We start from the raw sequence: 20,992 nt of genomic DNA on the forward strand, positions 1-20,992 counted from the left end.
TGACCATCATGCTCAAGCTCATATTGCAATTTTTCGTTATTGAAAGCAGGTAATAGCCGAGGTTCTAGCTCTGCAGCAATTGCTCAGGTTTGCACTTTACATTTTTAGTGCAGTCACCGTGCTGTTGGTGATGGCAGTTTGCTGATACATGAACCTATCTCCCATGAACCTCAAGCTCATAAATAAGAAAACAAATAACCCGCGGTTATCCTAGCAGGAGACTTACATTTTTGAGTTTGATGGAGTGAAATTATTTTTCGGGGGAAAAAAAAATGTTTTATGATTTGTTGCCAAACTTATTATCTTCGAGGGTTGTGCATGGATTTTATTCTTGCCAAGTCTTCAATCACTATGTCATTTACAGTAACCCAGTGTATAGCAATAATGTAGGTTAATGATTTAGGAAATTCACATCATTTATATGTGAAGACCAAAAACATCAAATATCAAAAATCTTTTGAGGTATGGTGGCCATTAAGGTTTATTGGGTAATTCATCTTTTTGGGTGTAAGAACATGATGATGGCTCTTACAGTTCAATGACACACTAGCAAATACTTTATCAATGAGGAGTCTAACTAGAAAAAAGTCTAACTTATGAAAATGTTTTGGGAAGACCCTATTGTCTGTTGTCAAATTCTTACAGGTTCCGTACAAAATTACTTTGGCTTCAAGAATATCAAGATATGGAATAAATAACCAAGTGGTGCTTGTATCTTTGATAATATTCATTACTATTAGGCCTTTGTGGTGGCTAATGGTCGCATAATCGATGGGAGGTATGTGTCACAGAGGTGGCTGTCCTCTGTGATGTAATCCGGAGTGTTTCCCTAGTGGATATCCGCACTAAAAGGACTAATTGATGCACCTGGGATCGGGTTATGGGTAGTTTGAGAGATGGGTGGGTCTTGCTACCCACATACCTCACCTTTGGATGTGGTTACCAGCCTTTAAAATGGATGCCGGTGTTTGGCACATGGTCTGTGTGTTTGGAGGGAGAAGGACTCCTGTGTGTTGTCTCCAGACTGAGCTGTGTACTGGATCACAGGGCAAGTTTGCCAGAGACCTTGCTTAAAGGAGATTTTACTTTGTTTTTGCCTGAAACAAAGGCTGTTTGTATTTTTGCCGGGTTTATGATGTAATAAACCAACATGAAGATTTAAAGGAACATGCCTCCTGTTTGCCTCCCACTGCACCCAAGTGAGTAACGTCCCTACTGGCCCTACGTAGTCTTCTTTTCTTATAGAAATATCCTAAATATCCTTGAACTTACTGTTTTTTTGTCTTATACCCATCTATATATAATGAAGGACATAAGAAGAATGTCAATAGATGGAAGTCTATGAGCTCTATCGAATTTTTCAATATCTTCAATCCAGTTTAAAAAAATAAATTTAAACTCTATATTTATTATGATAACTATTATTTTAACATTTTTACGGCTAATTGAGTCCCCATTCCTTGCCTATTAGTTTGATTATAAGGAGGACAAAATGAACAGTTGTCCATAGTCTTCTCCCTCCATAATTCCTTTTTTCTCAATAGTAGACATGAGAGGACAGCTTTCCGCCTCTATATGGTTTTCCCCCAATAAAATGGGCTCCATCCTTGAATTTTTTTTGCATGAATAATAGTGCTGCTGATAGCACTGCAGTAAATTCTGCCATCCTGTGTAATGGAAAGCTTATAGTGCCTAACGGGGCAAACAAAGTTAATAAATGCAGTTCCAATTGGTTATGCCAATATGTTACTTAAAGGGGCATTCTCAAGTTGTCCTTATAGTCTCCTTACTTCCTCATTCTTGGGGAGCAGGTGAGTATCTTTATTTTGCTTCTACACATTAATAGTCTATCATTGTTTGTTCTGAGTCTAAACGGTTATCACTATATTTATACAGATAGATAACAGTGATTTTGAACAAGCACACAGCTGAGGAAAGTGAGAGCCGTAAATGGGAGAAATACTCTGGAAATTGCTAATGCTAATGCATGGTGTTGGCGGATTATGATTCTACATGAATGATAAGAGCCCTATCAGGAGCTGAGAGGGAAGATGAGGGAGGTGAACAACTAAGTGCTGTATCGATGAGCTGGAGAGAGCTGACTGGTATCTTAGGAGATAACTCCTCTCCTGGAATGTAGCAAACTTAGACAGGCTCTGGTGGCCAAGCTCCATGAAAACAAGCTGTACACCATATAAGATAAAAGCTCTTACAGCTGGAGAATGACAGCAGTTTGCGAAAGCAAGTCAATTGAAAACTATCTAACCAGCAAAAGCTGAACTTTAAGAGCATCAAAAAACAACTTAAAATCAATGTGGTGCTTTACACAGATTGTCATTGATTTAAAGGGTCTTTGGGTTGTTGGAGATGCCTTGTGAAGAGCACTGTATAGGGTCAAGGGTGACCAGCAGAAGGTAAGAAGAATATAAGAGAAAGGGAAGGCACTAGTGATGAGCGAGCATGCTCGCCACTGCTCGGTACTCGCCCGAGCATCTCAGTACTCGAGATGCTCGGAGCTCGCCGAGTACTTTCGAGATGCTCGGGCGGGAGCTCGGGTTCCCGTCCTGCATGTTTGGCGCTATTTAGAGCACCAATCATGCAGGGATTGTATGCCACTCACTGTAATGTCACAGCCATGGTGGTTGTGGCATTACAGTGATTGCCCAAATCAATGGGAACAGTGCTCACAGTGAAACATGAAAAGCCGGCAATTCATCAGCGTCATACACCGGTACCCGACAATTTAGAACAGAAAGAATAGAGCATCACACATAGATTAGATAGATAGAAACATGTCAGTCACATATATAAGAAGTACAGTGACAGTGTTGGTTACTGTACTTGTCATTTAGTGTTAAAGGATTTATTAAAAAAAAATAATAGTGTTTTTGTCTCTTTAAAAAAGCCGGCCGGCAATTCATCAGCGGCATACATCGGTACCCCACAATTTAGAACAGAAGGTTAAGCAGACGGCTGGGGCAGATGTTTGAAGCCTTGGAAGGGGGTAATACCCACGTAGCTTCCCAGGCTACTAATATCAGCCCCCAGCTGAATACCCAGACTTTACTAGCTATTAAAATGGCGGACCCCAAAAAAAAAAATGACGTCAGGTCCCCCCTATTTTAATAGTTAGCAAAGGCTAGGCAGACAGCTGGGGGCTGATATTAATAGCCAAGGAAGGGTGCCATGAATATTGGCCCCCTCCCAGGCTAGAAACACCAGCCATCAGCTGCCTCAGAAATGGCGCATCCATAGGATGTGCCAATTCTGGCACTTAGCCTTTCTTTTCCCACTGCCCTGTAGCGGTGGCAGTGGGGTAATAGGGTTGGGGTTGATGTCAGCTTATAATGCTAGCTGACATCAAGCCCAGGTTAGTAAAGAAGAGGCGTCTATAAGACACCCCCCATTACTAACCCCATAGTAGAGCGGTGTTTAAATTTGGTGCCAATATCGCTGATTGGTCGCGGCCGCAATCAATCAGCGAATCCTGTTACTGAGGACCGGAAAGCGTGTTTAAATTTGGCGCCAAAATCGCTGATTGGTCGCGGCCGCGACCAATCAGCAGAGCGGTGTTAAAATTTGGCGCCAATATACAATCAGCGAATGGTATTAGTGAGGACCGGGGAGCGGCGCTGCCTGTGCGGGTACTTCCGCTGCGAGCAGCCGGGAGATGAGCGGCTGCTCGCAGCAGAAGTATCCCGACCGGCGGCGCCGCTCCCCTGTTCTCCCTTCACACTTGCCGTCGGGAGATCAGCGGCCCTAGCCGCTGATCTCCCGATGGTAGCCGCATGGAGGTCAGCGGCACCGCCGGTCGGGGTAGTTCTGCTGCGAGCAGCTAGCGCCGGTCATCTCCTGGCTGCATCGCCGCTGACCTCTGAAATCCCGCGTCGCTGATTGGCTGCGGCCGGACCAATCAGCGACGCAGGATTTCCTGGACAGAAGGACAGACAGACGGGATAAGACGATTATATATATTAGATGTGACTGACATGTTTCTATCTATCTAATCTATGTGTGATGCTCTATTCGTTCTGTTCTAAATTGTCTGGTACCGGTGTATGCCGCTGATGAATTGCCGGCCAGCTTTTTTAAAGTGATGGGTGCATGAAAATCGGAGGGCACTAGTGTGTTCCCAGTGCCCTGCTATGTTTTTCATGCACCCTCCTATATACCCTGCCTGCCTGTCTGCCTATATATTCTGCCTGCCTGACGTTTAATTGAGCACTGTTCCCATCGATTTGGGCACTTTTTAGGCCCTCTGCAGACCGCCGGGGGGAACCGCCAGAAAAATGCTTGAGTTTCCCATAGACTTACATTGGGCTCGTTGCTCGGGTCGAGCACTCGAGTATTCCAATGTGCTCGACCCGAGCAACGAGTACCCGAGCATTTTAGTGCTCGCTCAACACTAGAAGGCACACATTGGGCAGCTGATTAAGTACACACATACACAAGGTAGGATAGGAGCTTATATTGGTTTTGCTGTAAATTCCACCTTCATATCCTCAGAGAATGCTTCTGTAGTAAATAATCCCATGAGAACCATACAAAATCATTTTATCAAGCAAAATAAATAATTCCAGTTTTATGTATTCACACACAAAGCTAATTTTTCAACCAAATGTGGATTTGATTTTATAGAGGAAGTGGTAGGAAACTGAATATGGGACATAGCTGACAGATGCCAACAAAATCCCCAAAAATGTGGAATGATGCAGACTTGTACATTATATTTTGCTGATTATCTTTTTCCACATTATTTTTATTGAATATCTGTCACCAGTTTTGGGGTGTAATCAGTATTCGTTTTTATGAGCCATATGCTTGTGGACAGTCAGTTAAATGTCATCTCTTACATGTTTAGTGTCCCATTATGCCATCATTCATTTGCTTTCTGCTTCAAGTAATTGAGTTTGAAGGGTTGTGGGAAGGCGTCTGAAGGCTCGAGCAGCAGTTTAGGCTCTCACCAATCACATTATACAGAGTATATCAGAAAACATGGTTATCCAACCAGCTGCTTAAAGAAAGCTGTACAAGGGTGAAACCTCTGATGAATATTTAGCAGCAACTATAAACACAATTCTGGACAGCTACAGTGTAAGTTATTGAAACAAAGTCACAGTGGCATAGCCTATATTAATCATACACACCACCCTAGAAAAATGAGAACAAATATTGTTGCAATCAATAACACAATCATTTATTGGTTAATGGACCAAATGAGGTCACAAAGAGAAACTTTAAAAAGCCTTTCTGATCCCTTTTTTTTTGCTCATTTTAGCCTCATTCCCCTGATGATGCCAGCAGGCGAAACATGTTGGAGAGTCTATAAATAGAGATATACGGATCAAACAAAATTCAAATTTGCCTGTTCATACGGATTTTCCCAGGGAGTTTGATTTATGGAGAAGTTATATTCCTTAAATTTAATGTCCCTTATTATGCTATAGGGCAGGGGTGGGAAACCTCAGGCCCATGGGCCGTTTATGCAATGACCCTTTCACTGGCTTGGGCCGGCACCTGTGTTTTGACGTTTGCTGTGCCATTAATTTCTTCTTGCTCTGTGAGCATGCACACCCAGTGTTCACTACTGAATGCTGAAATGCATGCAATGAAAGATTGCGTCCTGAAACCAGTGCCATCGTCAGGATGTAGTTTTTGTTAATGCGCGATTTCTATGGCATGGCTCCAAAAGATGGTATAAATATTCAAAAGGCAGAAAAAAGTTTCCCCACCCCTGCTCTAGGGTCACTTCAAACTCCAGCGCATAATAAAAATAAAATGTTAAAAAACAAAAAAATATCCTTATATTGGCCTCACTGCTTACCTCTCTGGCCGCTCCTTACCACCACCCAACCGGTCCTTGTCACAATTTCAGGTTGCCACCGCTCGTGCTGCTATCTCCTGGCCTCTCATACTCTGGGCTGGGACTTCCTGCTTTGATAAGGCCCGGAAAGGTTCTGCACATGTGTGTGCAAGTCATGGCTTGTTCTGTGACCTTTCACCACTTGTGCAGAACACTGAAGGGCCTCATCATAGTTGAAAGTCCCAGCTCAGTATGAGAGGCACGAGGATTTCAGCACGAATGGCGGCGATCTGAAGTTGTGGTGAGGACCGGATGGGTGGCGATGAGGAGTGGAGGGGCTGGAGAAGTGAGTATTAAGGTGAGTATAAGATATTTTTTTTTTATTTTCTAATATTTTAAAGGCCTTTTAAGGTTCAGAAAAATGCAGCCAATGGCCACTAGGGCCACTTCAGTATCACCTCTTGATATGGAAGAGACTTTTTCAGGGTACAAATGTAACAGAGATTTTTAACAAAATTCTTCCAAACCTGTGATGTACAACTTAAGAAATAATCTTATCTGGATACTGCCTTCTTTAAAGGGTATATGTCACTAGATTTTTTGCTATGTAATCTGACAGCAGCACGAGATAGGGGCAGAGACCCTGATTCCAACTATATATCACTTACTGGTCTGCCTGGTGTAGTTTTTATAAAATCACATTTTTCTCTGCTCCAGATACACCAATTCTCTGATGCCGAGCCCTGTATAACCCCGCACACAGCACTAATTGGCAGCTTTCCATGTACACTGTATATTGAAAGAAGCTGTCAATCAGTGGTGGGGGCGGGGTTACACAGAGCAGGTTGACTGGGTGGCACAAGGAAGCTAGTCCTGTAGTGATAATTATCCTGCTGATAAAACACTGATTTTATTGAAACATAAACACACCGCCTAGTAAGTGACACCTCGCTGGAATCAGGGCCTCTGCCCCTACATCAGATTGCATAGAAAAAATATGCTGACACATTCCCTTCAAAAGGAGGACCAGTCTCTAATCTGGTAACAGCTTGACATTTATTTTTGGAAAGGTATATATCATATCTTTCATACAACCCCAGGAGGGACAGCTCTTGTGGTCTGGCTAATAGATGGGGATACTCAACTAAAGAATCCCCCCTATGCCCATAGGCCATATAAATGAGGTTTTCCTAATAGAACATCTCTTTTAAGCTATGCCATATAACAAACTCAGCTATCCTACATTTATATCTGACATTTCCTGATCTTTTTATAGATTGTTTTCTCCTATTTAATAATACTATTAACATAAAATTCATTTCAGGCTGTAATTATTGCAAATATCACTGCACAAATTGCTTGTAACATAATTATTATAATTATTACTACTATGAAATCAAACAGAAAATGCAAATTTCCATGCTCTGTCACCTTCATACTCTGCACAGAACCCTCATTATTATATACTTTTCTTACCTGTTCCAAGGATGATTCGAAGAAGGGGGAAAAGTTGCTTGGGGGCAGAGAAATGAGTCTAATATAGGGGACCCATTATTATTATACAAAAGCTCCTTTAAGAGCCCATATATACAATAGAGTGTGCTGAATTGCCAACTTTTCTAAATTTGCCTGGACAGTCACAAATTTTCAGAAATAATCATGACAAATTTGGATATGTCCTGCTCCGAAACAATGAACCCAGAGAAACAGAGCATTCCTGCTTGGTTTTAAAAGTTTCTCGTGAGGTCCTGTGGATGAGGCTTAAAGAGGTTTACTCGACACTATAACAAGCTGCCTCTGCCTATAGCATCAGAGAGCACATAGTTCAGGCCAGGGGTGCAACAATGCTGCTAACCCTAACTGTCAATCAATAACGAGTGCACCATCCCACAGCAACCAGGAAACTGGGAGGTTAAGAAGCTGTGTGCTCCTGAAGACCTATATTGAGAGAAACACTTCATCGCTGATCTGCCATCAGTTTTCGTAATACAAACCATCTACATTATGAATTAGATCTAATAGCTGCTGTACTGACGTTAAAAATCCATGTTAGAGTGGATGTATAATCCTGATACTAAAATGAGCACTTTATGAGCTCAGATGCCATTTCACACACTGCTGAATACTGCAGCAGGTAGGGAGCGGGATAAGGAAGTCAGGTGAAGATGCAGGCTGCACAGTCTTCTCAATAATACCTTGCGGAGTAGTGAATCTGGATGGGACTATCAGAGCCACTACATAAGATGAGGGCAGGGCTAGCAGTGGCCATTTGAAGATTTTACAGCCTAGGGATAGAATATCAGAGCACAAAGCTTAATGCACTTAAGGATGGTATATATCTGACTGTGGTGTACTACTGCAGTACTGAAGCACATTAAACATGGGAATAATAGTCAAAGTAAGTAAAGCTAAAGCTACAAATCATAGGGAGGTACTGGACCTGCAGAGTCAGTATAACAGTGAATTAATTGATGTGTGATATACATCATTACAGTGACGCGCCCTCTGGGCCGTGGGGTACCCGTTGCCGGGCCGGTAGATGCTGGGGGTGGTATCACGGTGGCTGGCCTGGTCCGTGGCCCAGGGCGGTCAACAAAAAGGGGATATTTTTATAGGAGATTTGTAAAGTTTGTGACGCCACCTGTGGTGTCTGGTAAGGATTACCAGCACTGCTACAGTCCTCTGAGGCAGGTGTTTGGGCAGCTTTGTTAGGACGGCTCCCCACAGGTGGAGCGGGCCTCAGGGCAGTGTAGGGGTAGATGGTGGATGCTGGTGAGAGACGGCAGGACAGTCCCGGAGGAAATACGGACACTCACATGGGGGTAAGCTTCAGTACCTTTACTGGTGATGATGCAGGCACGGTCCAGGGTACTCCGGACGAAGGGTGCACTTTTGGACTCTCCCCAGTGAGTGGGTATAGGGCCTCCTGATCTGTGGCTTTACTCACTAAGCTTCTGACCTGCCTGGAGCTAGGCCTAGCTTGATTACTGTCTCTCTCTTGCACCTGCTGACCTGGTGGTAGGGCCTTCTCTTGGAGATCACTCTCCCTGGATGCTGGGACCTCCGTGACTCCTAGCCCTGGTACTGTAGTCAGCGTTTGATAAACCTGGGACCTGTAGTCCTCCAGGGGCTCCGGTGGTCCCTACTGGGTATAAGGGGTCCCCGTAGGCGCGGACCCGGTGTCCGGTATATATCTCGCGGTGAGCCTGGTATGCTCCTCTGCCCCCTCGCTACTTCTTCCTTCTCCTCTCGCCTTCAGCCACACTCAGGGCCCTCACTAGGCTTTCACTCGTGCTGTAGGCCTTGGCTCGCCTAAGCACAGCAGCCAGCGTGCTGCCTCTTCACTGGTCTAAGTGCCAGCACACTCTCTCTCTGACTGAGAGACTGACTAAACTCTAAACTGAGCTGCCTGGCTCCACCCTCCCTATATATAGCCCTAACTGGCTCCCTCTGCTGGTCTGAGGTGGTAGGGTGGAGGTGTGTGAATGTGTGAGGGCCTCTTGTGGAGAAGTCCATCCATGCACCCTTCTGGGTTCTGTGGCACCAGTGCACAGCAGGGCGCCACATCCCCCCCTAGTAAAACTCAGTACTCCTGGACTGAAGCATTTTTCTCAAAACAGGTTAAACAATAACAATTCTTCCCTTTATGGGAGGCACTTTTCTTGAACGTTACAGGTAACATTATAATACAATAATATAAAGTATCTACAGAGATCCTCAACTCAGTTCCAGTGAGATCCCAACAGGGTATCCCTCTCACTGGTTAAAGTGCAAAGGTAGCTTGAGGGACCTGTCCATAAACCCTCCACGTAGGCACTGGGCGTGGCTGCAGGGCACAGGTGATCCGGCGTCGAACCATGACTTCTGCCACGCCAAACAGGTTTTAGTTCTGAGGTCGCTTAAAAGGCACTCCAGAGAGTGCAACTATGTACATGACAGTTTTTGGGCTGCTCACAGTCCTCAGCCACCGAGTCCTTTATATATATACCCTTGCGGGTAACTAAATGCAATGAGAAGTGTCCTTGTCACATAAATTGTCCATTAGCAAGGCAAAATAAATCAATAAATAAATACATGAAATTATTACAAGAACACACCCTACGGGGTAACTATTTATACTGTCAGTGTTTCTCTATTTACTCTCTATACCTGACAGGGGTCTGGCCTTTTGTGCTACGCGATGATCTACGTAGTACTGAGATGCGTGTAGCATGGATGCTTGCGCTATTTTCCACTCTATCAGCTCTATGTGTTGGTGGACTGCAAGACTGCCTTAGCCTCTCTACTAGACTGGCAAGTATACCATTGGCTGGGCCTTCTTGCTCTTCTTCAGCCGGTGATCCTTCTTCCGGGGATTCTTCCTGAGCATGCTCTTCTGGGGCACTTACAGGTCTTACTTGCAGTGGAGGGTCTTCTGGCTGTTGCTAGAAGTGCATCACAGGTATTATTACAGCTCCACCTAGTTGAGGCCAATCTGCCAGGAAATCTCCTAACTCAGTATGGAGTACTTCTTCTTTAGGCTCCTCCGGTACGGTGAGAGGCACTTCCTCCTGGGGCTTCAACAGACTTGGGCACAACTTCAGATGGTCTCTCGATACCGTTGCAGTTGTTCTTCCTCCGTCTTTGCTAATTAGACAGGTTTTCCTATTGTCGAATCTAGAATTCAACACAGTGTAAGGTTCTCTTTCCCACTGGTCGTCAAGTTTGTGGTTTCTCCTTTTTCGTTTTAGCACAACTTCTCCAGGTGTCAAGGGTTCTGTTGGTGCACTCTTGTTGTACTGTGCTTCCTGTTTGTCTGTTACCCTATTCAGACTGTCTTCACACAGGCCTGCACTCTCCTGTACTGCTCCTGTCGCGTCGTGTCCCAGTCTTCAGTGGACATATCTGCTTCTGGCTCTACCTCTCCAGCTCCAGGTCCATGGGCAACTTTCCGGCTCTTGCTCTCATGAGGTACGCTGGGTTACAATTGGTGGAACTCACAGGTATATGATTGTACAGATCTACCAGGTCAGGTAGTTTGTCTGGCCACTGATTTCTCTCCTCTAGCGGTAAGGTCTTCAACAGGTCGATGACTATGTTATTCATCTTTTCACATAACCCATTGGTTTGGGGGTGGTACGGTGTAGTCCGGATCTTCTTACACCCGTACAGATGGCAGAACTCCTTGAACAATTCGGCTTCAAAGGCAGGGCCTTGATCCGTCAGCACTTGCTCCGGGTATCCATGGGGCCTGCAGAAGTACCCTTGAAACGTTTTTGCCGCAGTCTCTGCCGTCAGATCCTTGACGGGAGCGACCACCAGGAACCGGGAGTAGTGATCCACCATGGTCAAGGCATAGGAGTATCCTGACCTGCTGGGTGACAGATTGACGTGATCCAAGGCAACGATCTCCAAAAGTCGAGTTGTCTTTATGGGCTGCATGGGTGCCTTCTGGCTGCTGTAGTCTTTTCTTCTGAGGCTACAGGGTCCACAATCCCGGCTCCATCTCTCTATGGAACTGCGCATTCCAACCCAATAAAACCAACCCTTCAGCAGGGTTTCTAGCTTCTTCCAGCCAAAGTGCCCCGCTTGATCGTGGTAGGCCTCCAACACCATCTGGATGTCTGTCTTGGGCACTACTATCTGCCATACCATCTCATGGGTCCTCGGGTTCACATATCTTCAGCACAGCTTCTCTCTATAGATGAACAGCCGGCTTCTCTCATTCTACAGTTGCTTGGCTTGCGGAGGAGCGTCCTTCTCCAGGGAGGAACCTTCCTGGGTTATCAGTTCTTTAATACGGCTGACAACTGGGTCGATGTCCTGGGTCTCCTTCCAACTGTGATGAGGTAAAGGGTTTAGTGTCTTACCACGATACCTCCTGGAGGTGCGCTGCTCGTGGACCATCCCATTTCTGTGGAAGGCAGGTAGCTCAATCTCCTCCAGGTCATCCACTTCTTCAGTGTCCGACTGGTGAGGCATTCTGGATAGGGCATCGGCATTGGCGTTCTTGTGGCCTGCCCGGTACTTGATGGTGAACTGATAGATTAACAGTCGGGCCATCCAACGCTGTTCCATGGCTCCCAACTTGGCTGTCTCTAGATATGTCAAGGGGTTGTTGTCAGTATAGGCCGTGAACTTACTGGAGGCCAGGTAGTGCTTGAATCGTTCAGTGATGGCCCAGACCAAGGCCAGGAACTCCAACTTGAAGGAGCAATAATTTTCCGGATTCCTCTCGGTCGGACGAAGCTTCCTGCTGGCATAGGCAATCACCTCTTTGCCATACTGCTTCTGACTCACCACAGCTCCTAGTCCCTCGTTGCTGGCATCAGTGTACAGCAGGAAAGGTTGGCTGTGGTCAGGGTAGGCCAGAATTTCTTCGCCAGTCAGTATCTCTTTCATCACTGCAAGGCCTGTTCTTTACCCCACTGGAAGGGGGGGGGTTGCCTCTGTTGGACTGTCCTACCAGGAGATCTTGCAAAGGCGCTGCCTTCTTGGTGTAGTCCTTTACAAATCTCCGGTAATACCCGACCGGTCCCAGGAACTGACGTACCTCCTTGAGATTCTTCGGTTCTGGCCATTTCTGGATGGCAGTGACCTTCTCCGGGTCTGGTGCTACTCCTTCTGGACTGACGATGTGCCCCAGGTACTGAACCTTCTTTTTGAGCAGGTGGCACTTGGAAGGCTTCAATTTCATCCCATACCGGGACAACGACTCAAATACCTCCGCCAGGTGCTTCAAATGGTCCTCATACGTCTTGGAGTACACTATCACGTCATCCAGGTATAGCAGCACGGTCTCGAAGTTACGGTGTCCCAAACAGCACTTCATCAATCTCTGGAACGTTCCAGGGGCGTTGCAGAGTCCGAACGGCATACTGTTGAACTCGCAGAATCCCATCAGGGTAGTGAAGGCCGTCTTCTCCCGGTCCTCCTCAGCAACTTCTACTTGCCAGTACCCACTAGTGAGGTCAAGGGTAGAGAAGTAATTTGCAGACTTTAGTGCTGCCAGGGATTCCTCTATACGGGGGCAAAGGGTATGCATCTTTATGTGTTATGTGGTTTACCTGTCGGTAATCTACACACATCCTCATGCTTCCATCCTTTTTCCTGACCAGGACCAGGGGAGCTGCCCAGGGGCTACAGCTATCTCTTATTACCCCTGCTTTCTTCATGTCATGCAACATTTCCTTCGCTTTCTGGTAGTGTGCTGGTGGTATGGGCCTGTAACGTTCTTTGATGGGTGGATGGTCACCTGTGGGTATATGGTGTTGTACCCCTTTAATCCTCCCAAAATCAAGTGGGTGCTTACTGAATACCTGTTCGTATTCCTGGATCACCCTGTATACACCTTGTTTTTGATGGGCAAGAGTGGCGTCAGTCCCAGCATGGAGCTGTTGACACCAATCCCCCACCTGGGTTTCCGAGTCGTTATCCTCCACTCTGTCTGGTGAGGTTAAGGACTCCACTGTGTGGATAGCGTTGCTATTTACAGTGTACAATCTGGCAACAGTGGCATATCGTGGTAATTTGACTTTATTCTCTCCATAGTTTAGGAGGCGTACGGGCACCCTCACATTGCGTACATCCACTACCCCTCTGGCAGTCAAGAGTGTAGGTCTGTGCTCTGAGCTAATGGGCTTTACTACCGCCTGGTAGTTCTGTCCCTTGAGACCTATTGCTGCCCTACACCAAATCAGCATTTCACTCATTGGGGGAATCACAATGGGTATTGGGTCTGTCACCCGTACATTACCAATTTCACCACCTGATAGCTTTACCTGTTGCTGGTACAGGAGGGCTCGAATCTCTCTCTGGAGCACCTTCCTCTGCCCTGGTTTGGCAGTGTCAGCAATCTGTTGGAGCAAAAACAACACTTCTCCTAAACAGTTAGCAACAATATTTGTACCAAGTATCATATACAAGTCTATCACCAGAGTTGGACTCCACTACAATCAGTCCTTGGTCCTTTAGTTCCGCCCTCCCTACCTTCACTGTCACGTCCTTAACCCCTACTAAGTTAAGAGGAAGGCCGTTAGAGGCATGCATGGAGAGGTTCAGGGCTGGTGGCTGGAGTTCATCTACGGACCAGTACCTTTTGTAGAGGACATCAGGTATGATGGTTACCTGTGAAACGGTGTCCAGTAATGCAGGTGTTGCTATCCCTTCCAGCACGATGGACAGGAAAGGCCTTCCTCCTACGAACCGGTGATACCAGCTTGATGGGCCTGGTTGATTTACTCCTGGGTGTCGGCCCTCGGCCCCAGGGTTTGCTCGTTTAAAGGACAGTTCCGTGCTGTGTGGCCTGCCTTGTGGCAGCGGTAGCAGATGAATTCTCCTGGAGGGCGACGTTGGTCGTTGGTCCTCCCACGGGGTGGCGTTGTCCTCCTCCGGGGTGGCGTTGTCCTCCTTCTCCTCATCCAGGGGACATCCTCAGGGCTGTCGGCCAGTAGGATCCTTCCCTCCGGCTCAGGCTCCGTCTGTAGCTGCAGGGTGCTCAGGACAGTGGCCAGGGTTTTACTTAACTGGCGCACTTCAGAGCGCAGGCTGTACAGTTCGCTAGGAGGCACTGTTTGCATTTTTGTGTCAGCCGTTAATGAAGGAGCAGTGGGTGCTGCGGGCACTGGGGTGGCCCCACCCTGGTAACGCTGGATAGCAGTATCTGATGGTTCCAGGGGCTGCAGACCCTTAATAGCCATGTCCTTCAGGGTGTCAAAGGTGGCATCTGGATGATCTAAGGCCCACCACCGTACAGTTCTGCTCTCCTCCTGGGACCTCAACCCCCGGATAAACTGTTCCATCAGCATTTTATTTTCATTTTGTATGCTGGCTGGACTAACCTGTTTCAGGGCCCGCAGGGCTTCTTGTAAGCGCCAGGCATAGTCCCGGACACTGTCCTCAGGTTTCTGGACACAGTGGTAGAACCTCATCCGGAGATCTGTCTCAGTGCGGTTTTCAAACACAGCTTGCAGTCTCTTAAAGATGATGGATACTGATTCCTGGTCTGCGGCTGTCGAGGTCTCAACTTCCCGCTCTGCGGCACCAGTCAACTGTCCAAGTACAACAGCTACTCTCTGTTTGCCTGTCATCGAGTACATGTCCAGCACATCACATATTTTTCTCTTGAATCCTGACAGGGTGTCTGGTTTGCCATTATACTGGGGAAGCTATTTTGCTCCAGGGATATACGGCAGGGCCATGGGTATCAACGGGGTCACACCCCTGCTGGTGGAGCGGCCGCTCCGGTCTGTGCAGCGCCGGGCGCAGGTTGGGCATCAGGAGCGTTATCCCAGGGCTCCGGCAGTTTGCTGGTCGTCGGCCATGGTTTTGCCCCCCCTAGTAAACCACGGCCTACCTTCTTCACTTCTTATCAGGTAGGCCGCAGCTCCGCGGGCGACGGTCTTCTTCCAGGACCTTGCTTCGCTCGCGTCTGACGTCAGAGCGTCCACCGGACTCCTTCCAGGACCTGACGCTTCCTGGTTCGACGTCAGGGGCGAGGCGTGTCCTGGGCTTCGCGCGCTTTAGCAGTTACGCCTCCCAGGTTCCCGCGGTTACGCCCTTCTTCTTCCCGCGCTGCAGCGCGATAATGGCGGCGATCTTCACTGCAGTTTAACACACAGTTCAGTTCAATAAAGGCGCACAGTACCCGGTGGCAGGTTGCACGCAATCCTGTTTGTGACGCCAAAGTTTGACGCTCCCCCTGGGCCGTGGGGTATGTGGCGCCTCTGAGGGTTCGACCACCACAGGAATGCTGCACTTCTCCAATGGAGTGTGGTGTTCCTCCTCTGAGGTAAGGCCGGTGTGATGGTAGTGACCTAACCTTTTGCATCCAACACCACATTTCCACCAGAGGGAGCTAGTTTGCACTAGGTGCTGCTCCCCTGGTTACAGGGAGACTGGGGAACACAAAGTGGTAGGAACCAGTTAGTGGGTGTGGGTGGAGGAACACTAGTTAGTTACACTTCAAATTTCATATTTAATAGAATGCCATCTTTGATCTTGGTCCTTCGGTTCTTCTGCTGGTTCTTCTGTGGTCCATCAGTCTAGCCTTTGCTGGTCTGTCGGCTGTCACTGTGCTGTCAAAATACTGTGTGTAATGTGACTTCCCTCCGGGAGTGCAGATCCTGTGTGGGCCTGCGCCGGCATGGGACACAGCTCTCGTACCCCGATCTTTGGGACGACAGGTAGGTTGCAGACAAGGAATGTCTCAACCCGGCTGAGGACCAGGATCAAGAAGGCCCGGCAGCTTTAGAGTGTGGCTCCCTAGCAAATGGGTCCCGGGGAGGATGCAGACGGAGCGGATCACGCCACCTGTCCTCGCCTACCTGATCTATTCAGAGGGATTCCGGCTGCAAGAGGGGTACCGGCCCCCGACACCCGACCTCGTACTCTACGTCCAGGACGGGAAAGCCCGGTTAGGCCCTGAGGATCCCGCCGGGCTTTGGATGGAGAGGAATTGCCACCCGAGCCCTACACCTGAGAGGAGCTCAGAGGGAGACCCGGCCTATCTACACACGCACAGACGGGAATGGGTGAAGTCTGTAGTACAGGAACACTCTGGTGCAGGGTCCCTACCAAACACTGGACTTCCTTGGAGGTAGTCGGACTCCCGTCCCTGGTGGCCGCAGGACTCCGCGAGGAGCAGGGAGTCGCCTTCCCGCTAACACATCTGAGTGAGTAAAGCCTTGGAAGTTCACCCCTATGGCCTCCGGACTGTTCATTACGCGCCATACCACGCGACGCGGTGCCCGCACTCCCGCGCTATTGCAAACCCCTCTTCTTCCTGTCTTGCCTGCCCTGAGGCCCTGCTCCGCCTGTGGGGAGCAGCGAGAACTTTAGCCGCCATGACACCGGGCCTCAGCGGACTGCTAGCGGCGCTAGTGGCCCTTCACCAGACACCACAGGTGGCGTAGTCGTTAACCAGCCACTCAACCCGGAATAGCCCACACCATCTCTTTCTAATGTGACGGCCCTGAGCATGGATCGGGCCTGGGCCACAGCTGCATCCCATCTCTTCAACGCGGGGCCCGACACCGAGTCCCCCAACACCCAGGGTAAAACACGGGCTTTCTGAGTAGAGGCATCACAGGTACCCGGTGCCGGGCCGGTAGATGCTCGGGGTGGTATCACGGTGGCTGGCCCAGTCCATGGCCCAGGGCGGTCAACAAAAAGGGGATATTTTTATAGGGGATTTGTAAAGTTCGTGACGCCACCTGTGGTGTCTGGTAAGGATTACCAGCGCTGCGACAGTCCTCTGAGGCAGGTGTTTTGGCCGCTTTGTTAGGACAGCTCCCCACAGGTGGAGCGGGCCTCAGGGCAGTGTAGGGGTAGATGGTGGATGCTGGTGAGAGACGGCAGGATTGTCCTGGAGGAAAGACGGACACTCACACGGGGGTAAGCTTCAGTACCTTTATTGGTGATGATGCAGGCACGGTCCAGGGTACTCCGGACGAAGGGTGCACTTTTGGACTCTCCACAGTGAGTGGGTATAGGGCCTCCTGATCTGTGGCTTTACTCACTAAGCTTCTGACCTGCCTGTAGCTACGCCGAGCTTGATTACTGTCTCTCTCTTGCACCTGCTGACCTGGTGGTAGGGCCTTCTCTTGGAGATCACTCTCCCTGGACGCTGGGGCCTCCGTGACTCCTAGCCCTGGTACTGTAGTCAGCGTTTGGTAAACCTGGGACCTGTAGTCCTCCAGGGGCTCCGGTGGTCCCTACTGGGTATAAGGGGCCCCGTAGGCGCGGACCCGGTGTCCGGTATATATCTCAGGGTGAGCCTGGTATGCTCCTCTGCCCCCTCGCTACTTCCTCCTTCTCCTCTTGCCTTCGGCCACACTCAGGGCCCTCACTAGGCTTTCACTCGTGCTGTAGGCCTTGGCTCGCCTAAGCACAGCAACCAGCTTGCTGCCTCTTCACTGGTCTAAGTGCCAGCACACTCTCTCTCTGACTGAGAGACTGACTAAACACTAAACTGAGCTGCCTGGCTCCACCCTCCCTATATATATCCCTAACGGGCTCCCTCTGCTGGTCTGAGGTGGTAGGGTGGAGGTGTGTGAATGTGAGGGCCTCTTGTGGAGAAGTTCATCCATGCACCCTTCTGGGTTCTGTGGCACCAGGCCGCAGCAGGGCGCCACAACAGCACCTTAATAGCATCATTTATTTTTATTATTCACATACTGCAATCAAGGAGGGCAGTTTAATACCCCTCTTTCCTAATTTTGCTACTAAAAAGAAATCATGAAGCCAAGGCTTGTGTGTCATAGAAATTATACTTCCTTGTTTGTAAAACGGGCAGGCAATAATTTTTTTAAAAAACAAACAAAAGAAAATTCTATATAATGTAAGTGCAACAGTCTATCTCACATAGTGTGCACATTTGAACATTTCTTGATGTAATAGTCCAATATTAGACCCAAACACGCCCCCACAATACAGCTGTTGGTTACCACTTATGGTTACCATCCATTTTTCTCTAGCCGGATAGGTTAAGCTCATGGACATTAATAAAACTGTGTTTGCGTTACAGAGCTCAAAACAAATTCAATTCAGTCCTGGGATAATTCGGAATTCTGGGTAATTAGAGCTTTTGTAGTATTGATTTATTCATTACAAATAGATGTTTTGGGGAACATTCTGCAAAGTGACAAATTTGAATTTTGAGAGATACATCTCTAGTAGAGATGAGTGAACCCGAACGTAAAAGTTCAGGGTTTGTACCGGACAGTTTGTGTCTGGTGTTAAACGCTGAACATGGACTTCTTCCAGAAGTCCGTTGTGGGGAAATTCCGGGAGGAGAGAGCGAGAGAGAAAATTTTCCAGCTCAAAAGTTTGAGCCCCATTGTTTTCAATAGGGGTCGGGTTCTGGTTCAAGTTCAAGTACAGTTCTGGTTCTTGAACCGAACTTTGGAATAAAGTTTGAGTCGGGTACCAGAACTCGAGCTTCCACGGGTCCGATCATCTCTAATCCCTAGAATGCAGTTTACCTTGTGAAATCTGGTGACAGATGCCCTTTATGTTCATGTTGAGTGTTTGCAGCTGATTTTTCAGCTGCAAAAAACAGAGTGTTAGAAGGAAAAATTCTGCATAAAATGCACACTTTTCTTAGATGCGTTTTTACCTGCATTTTTTCCCAATTCATTTGAATGAGTGAAAAACTGAAAGAATTGTCATGCTGCGGATTTGAAAAAACGCATTGATGGTTCACATCCTCAAGGAAAAAAGAAAACAGCATGTGCATAAGATTCCAGAAATCTCTTCACTTTGTTGGTAGTATAAAAAGATGTGTTTTTGTCTGCAGTAAAAAATGCGCAGGGGAAAAAATCGTGGCAACAATGCAACATCTGAATAAGGCCTAACAGTCTCTATTTTGCTAACCAAAATGTCAATAAGTATGGGGGTGCAGAGGTCGTGTTCGTATGCAGTCGCTGGTGCCTGAGGGGCTCGAGGGAAATGCTTTGGTGAAGAACGTCCAGAGCAAACAGTAACTAGAAAACAATGTGTGGAAGATCGATGTATAAAAGGTGTTTCCAATAGGACATGGCACATTTGTGATCGTATTTTCTCATTTCCCTTCCAGGTTCGAATATTCACATACTTGATTGGAAGAGAAGCTGCTTTTGCAGACAACCTTAAATGGATGGCCTGTGCTAATAAGGGTGAGTGTGAATAGCTCAAGAGCTTTTTGATGTTTCAAGCTGATTTTATATTGCTGACCGCCTGATGTGAAGCTTATATTCATAAATAATTCACATAATTGATAATAGAGGCTGATAGATTATGTTCCTTTACGACTGAAGAACCAATTTTCTGTTTACACCAATCACTGAAAATGATAACACGACCTTTAAGGATATGTTCACACGGGGTGACATTGTAAGGTGCGCGTGGCGGTAGTCATGGTCGAGGGGCTGCCGCATGTCCCCCTGGCTCCTTACAAATAAAGCGTGCTCCTGTCCATATGTACTGTATGTGTGGTGCAGAACACTCACGTTTCGGCCGCAGGCCAGCGCTGTCTCCGTGCTTCTATATCCAGGAACAGCCGCGCATGAATCAGGAGACACCCGGTTGAGATTAACCAGTTCAACTTTACTTAACAGAACAAGTTCAATAGATGACAAAATGCAGTCTTGGGTACAATCTTCCTTTCCGCTTAAGTCCATATCACAGTACACTTTCATGTTCTCCGTGTGTTAAGCCTGAACTATCCCTCTACTTACTTGCTCCTTCAGCCCCAGGGATTTTCCGTAAGGTCCGCAGTACCCACGATATGTGTCCCATTTCCCTCACATGTTTTCCCATCCAGCTTCCACTGTACGGAAGGGTTGTCAGTAGTGTTGAGCATTCCGATACTGTAATATCGGGTATCGGCCGATATTCGCGGTATCGGAGTTCCGATACTGAGTTCCGATATTTTTACAACATCGGATACCGGAATCAGAAGTTCCCATAATGCCTGCGCTCTGCAGTGTCTCTGAAGGATGACAAGCTGGATGGCAGCGCTCAGCTGCGATCCAGCCTGTCATCAGAATGCCATCACAGCGTGGGAGAATTCTCCTGATTGTTTAAAAGCCAGCGGGCGGTAAAAAGCCGGCGTTCGGTAAAAAGCCGCCGGCTTTTAAACAATCACACAGTCCCATACTGCTTCCCCGCAGCCTCCCACCCCGATCCTCCGCTCCCCTCGCCACCTCCCATCCCGATCGTAAGTTAGGACCGGGCGGGGAGCACAGCACCAAGGAGCGGGGAGCGAAGGACCCGGGCGGAGAAGCCGGCAGTGAAAAGACTTCACCGCCGGCTTTCCCGTTCTGTGCTGCGCTTTCCCGCTGGTTATTTCAAATGAACAGCTGAGGTATCAGGTGATACCGATCAGCTGTTCATTTGAAGTCGCCGCGGTGCCCTCAGAGGGTTCATGTGAGTTCATGCTTGACTGCATTGCATGAACTCACATGAACTTTCCTACGGCCGCACAGGTCAGCCAAACCTCGCAGACCATCAGACCCGTCATGATTGGTGTGTGCGGGTGTCTGTGCGATGTCTGCGGGTGTGTGCGTGCAGGCAGACATAGGCCGATGTGACACTACTACTCCCATCGGCCTATGTCTGTCCCCCTTCCACTCGTGCCAGCAGGATCAGCTCGATGTGAGCAGTAGTTCCCATCAGCCTGATCCTGCTATTTAAACTGCCCCATGTGTTATTTTTGCCCCTATACGTGTT

At 47.9% G+C, this 20,992-nt stretch overlaps 1 protein-coding gene across 3 annotated transcripts in view; it reads left to right on the forward strand.

Moving 5' to 3' along the window:
- The window catches only part of CACNA2D3 (calcium voltage-gated channel auxiliary subunit alpha2delta 3), a 1,591,404-nt gene that overhangs the window by 946,756 nt on the left and 623,656 nt on the right, over positions 1–20,992 (forward strand). For all 3 annotated transcript variants that reach the window (XM_073644583.1, XM_073644584.1, XM_073644585.1), the window contains one exon: positions 19,359–19,437. In XM_073644583.1, coding sequence (XP_073500684.1) covers positions 19,359–19,437 — 79 coding nt within the window. The remainder of the gene's footprint in view (positions 1–19,358; positions 19,438–20,992) is intronic.

This window comes from Phyllobates terribilis, unplaced genomic scaffold, assembly GCF_046119375.1.
Source record: "Phyllobates terribilis strain yellow unplaced genomic scaffold, ASM4611937v1 Scaffold_8__6_contigs__length_399053987, whole genome shotgun sequence".
NCBI lineage: Eukaryota > Metazoa > Chordata > Amphibia > Anura > Dendrobatidae > Phyllobates > Phyllobates terribilis.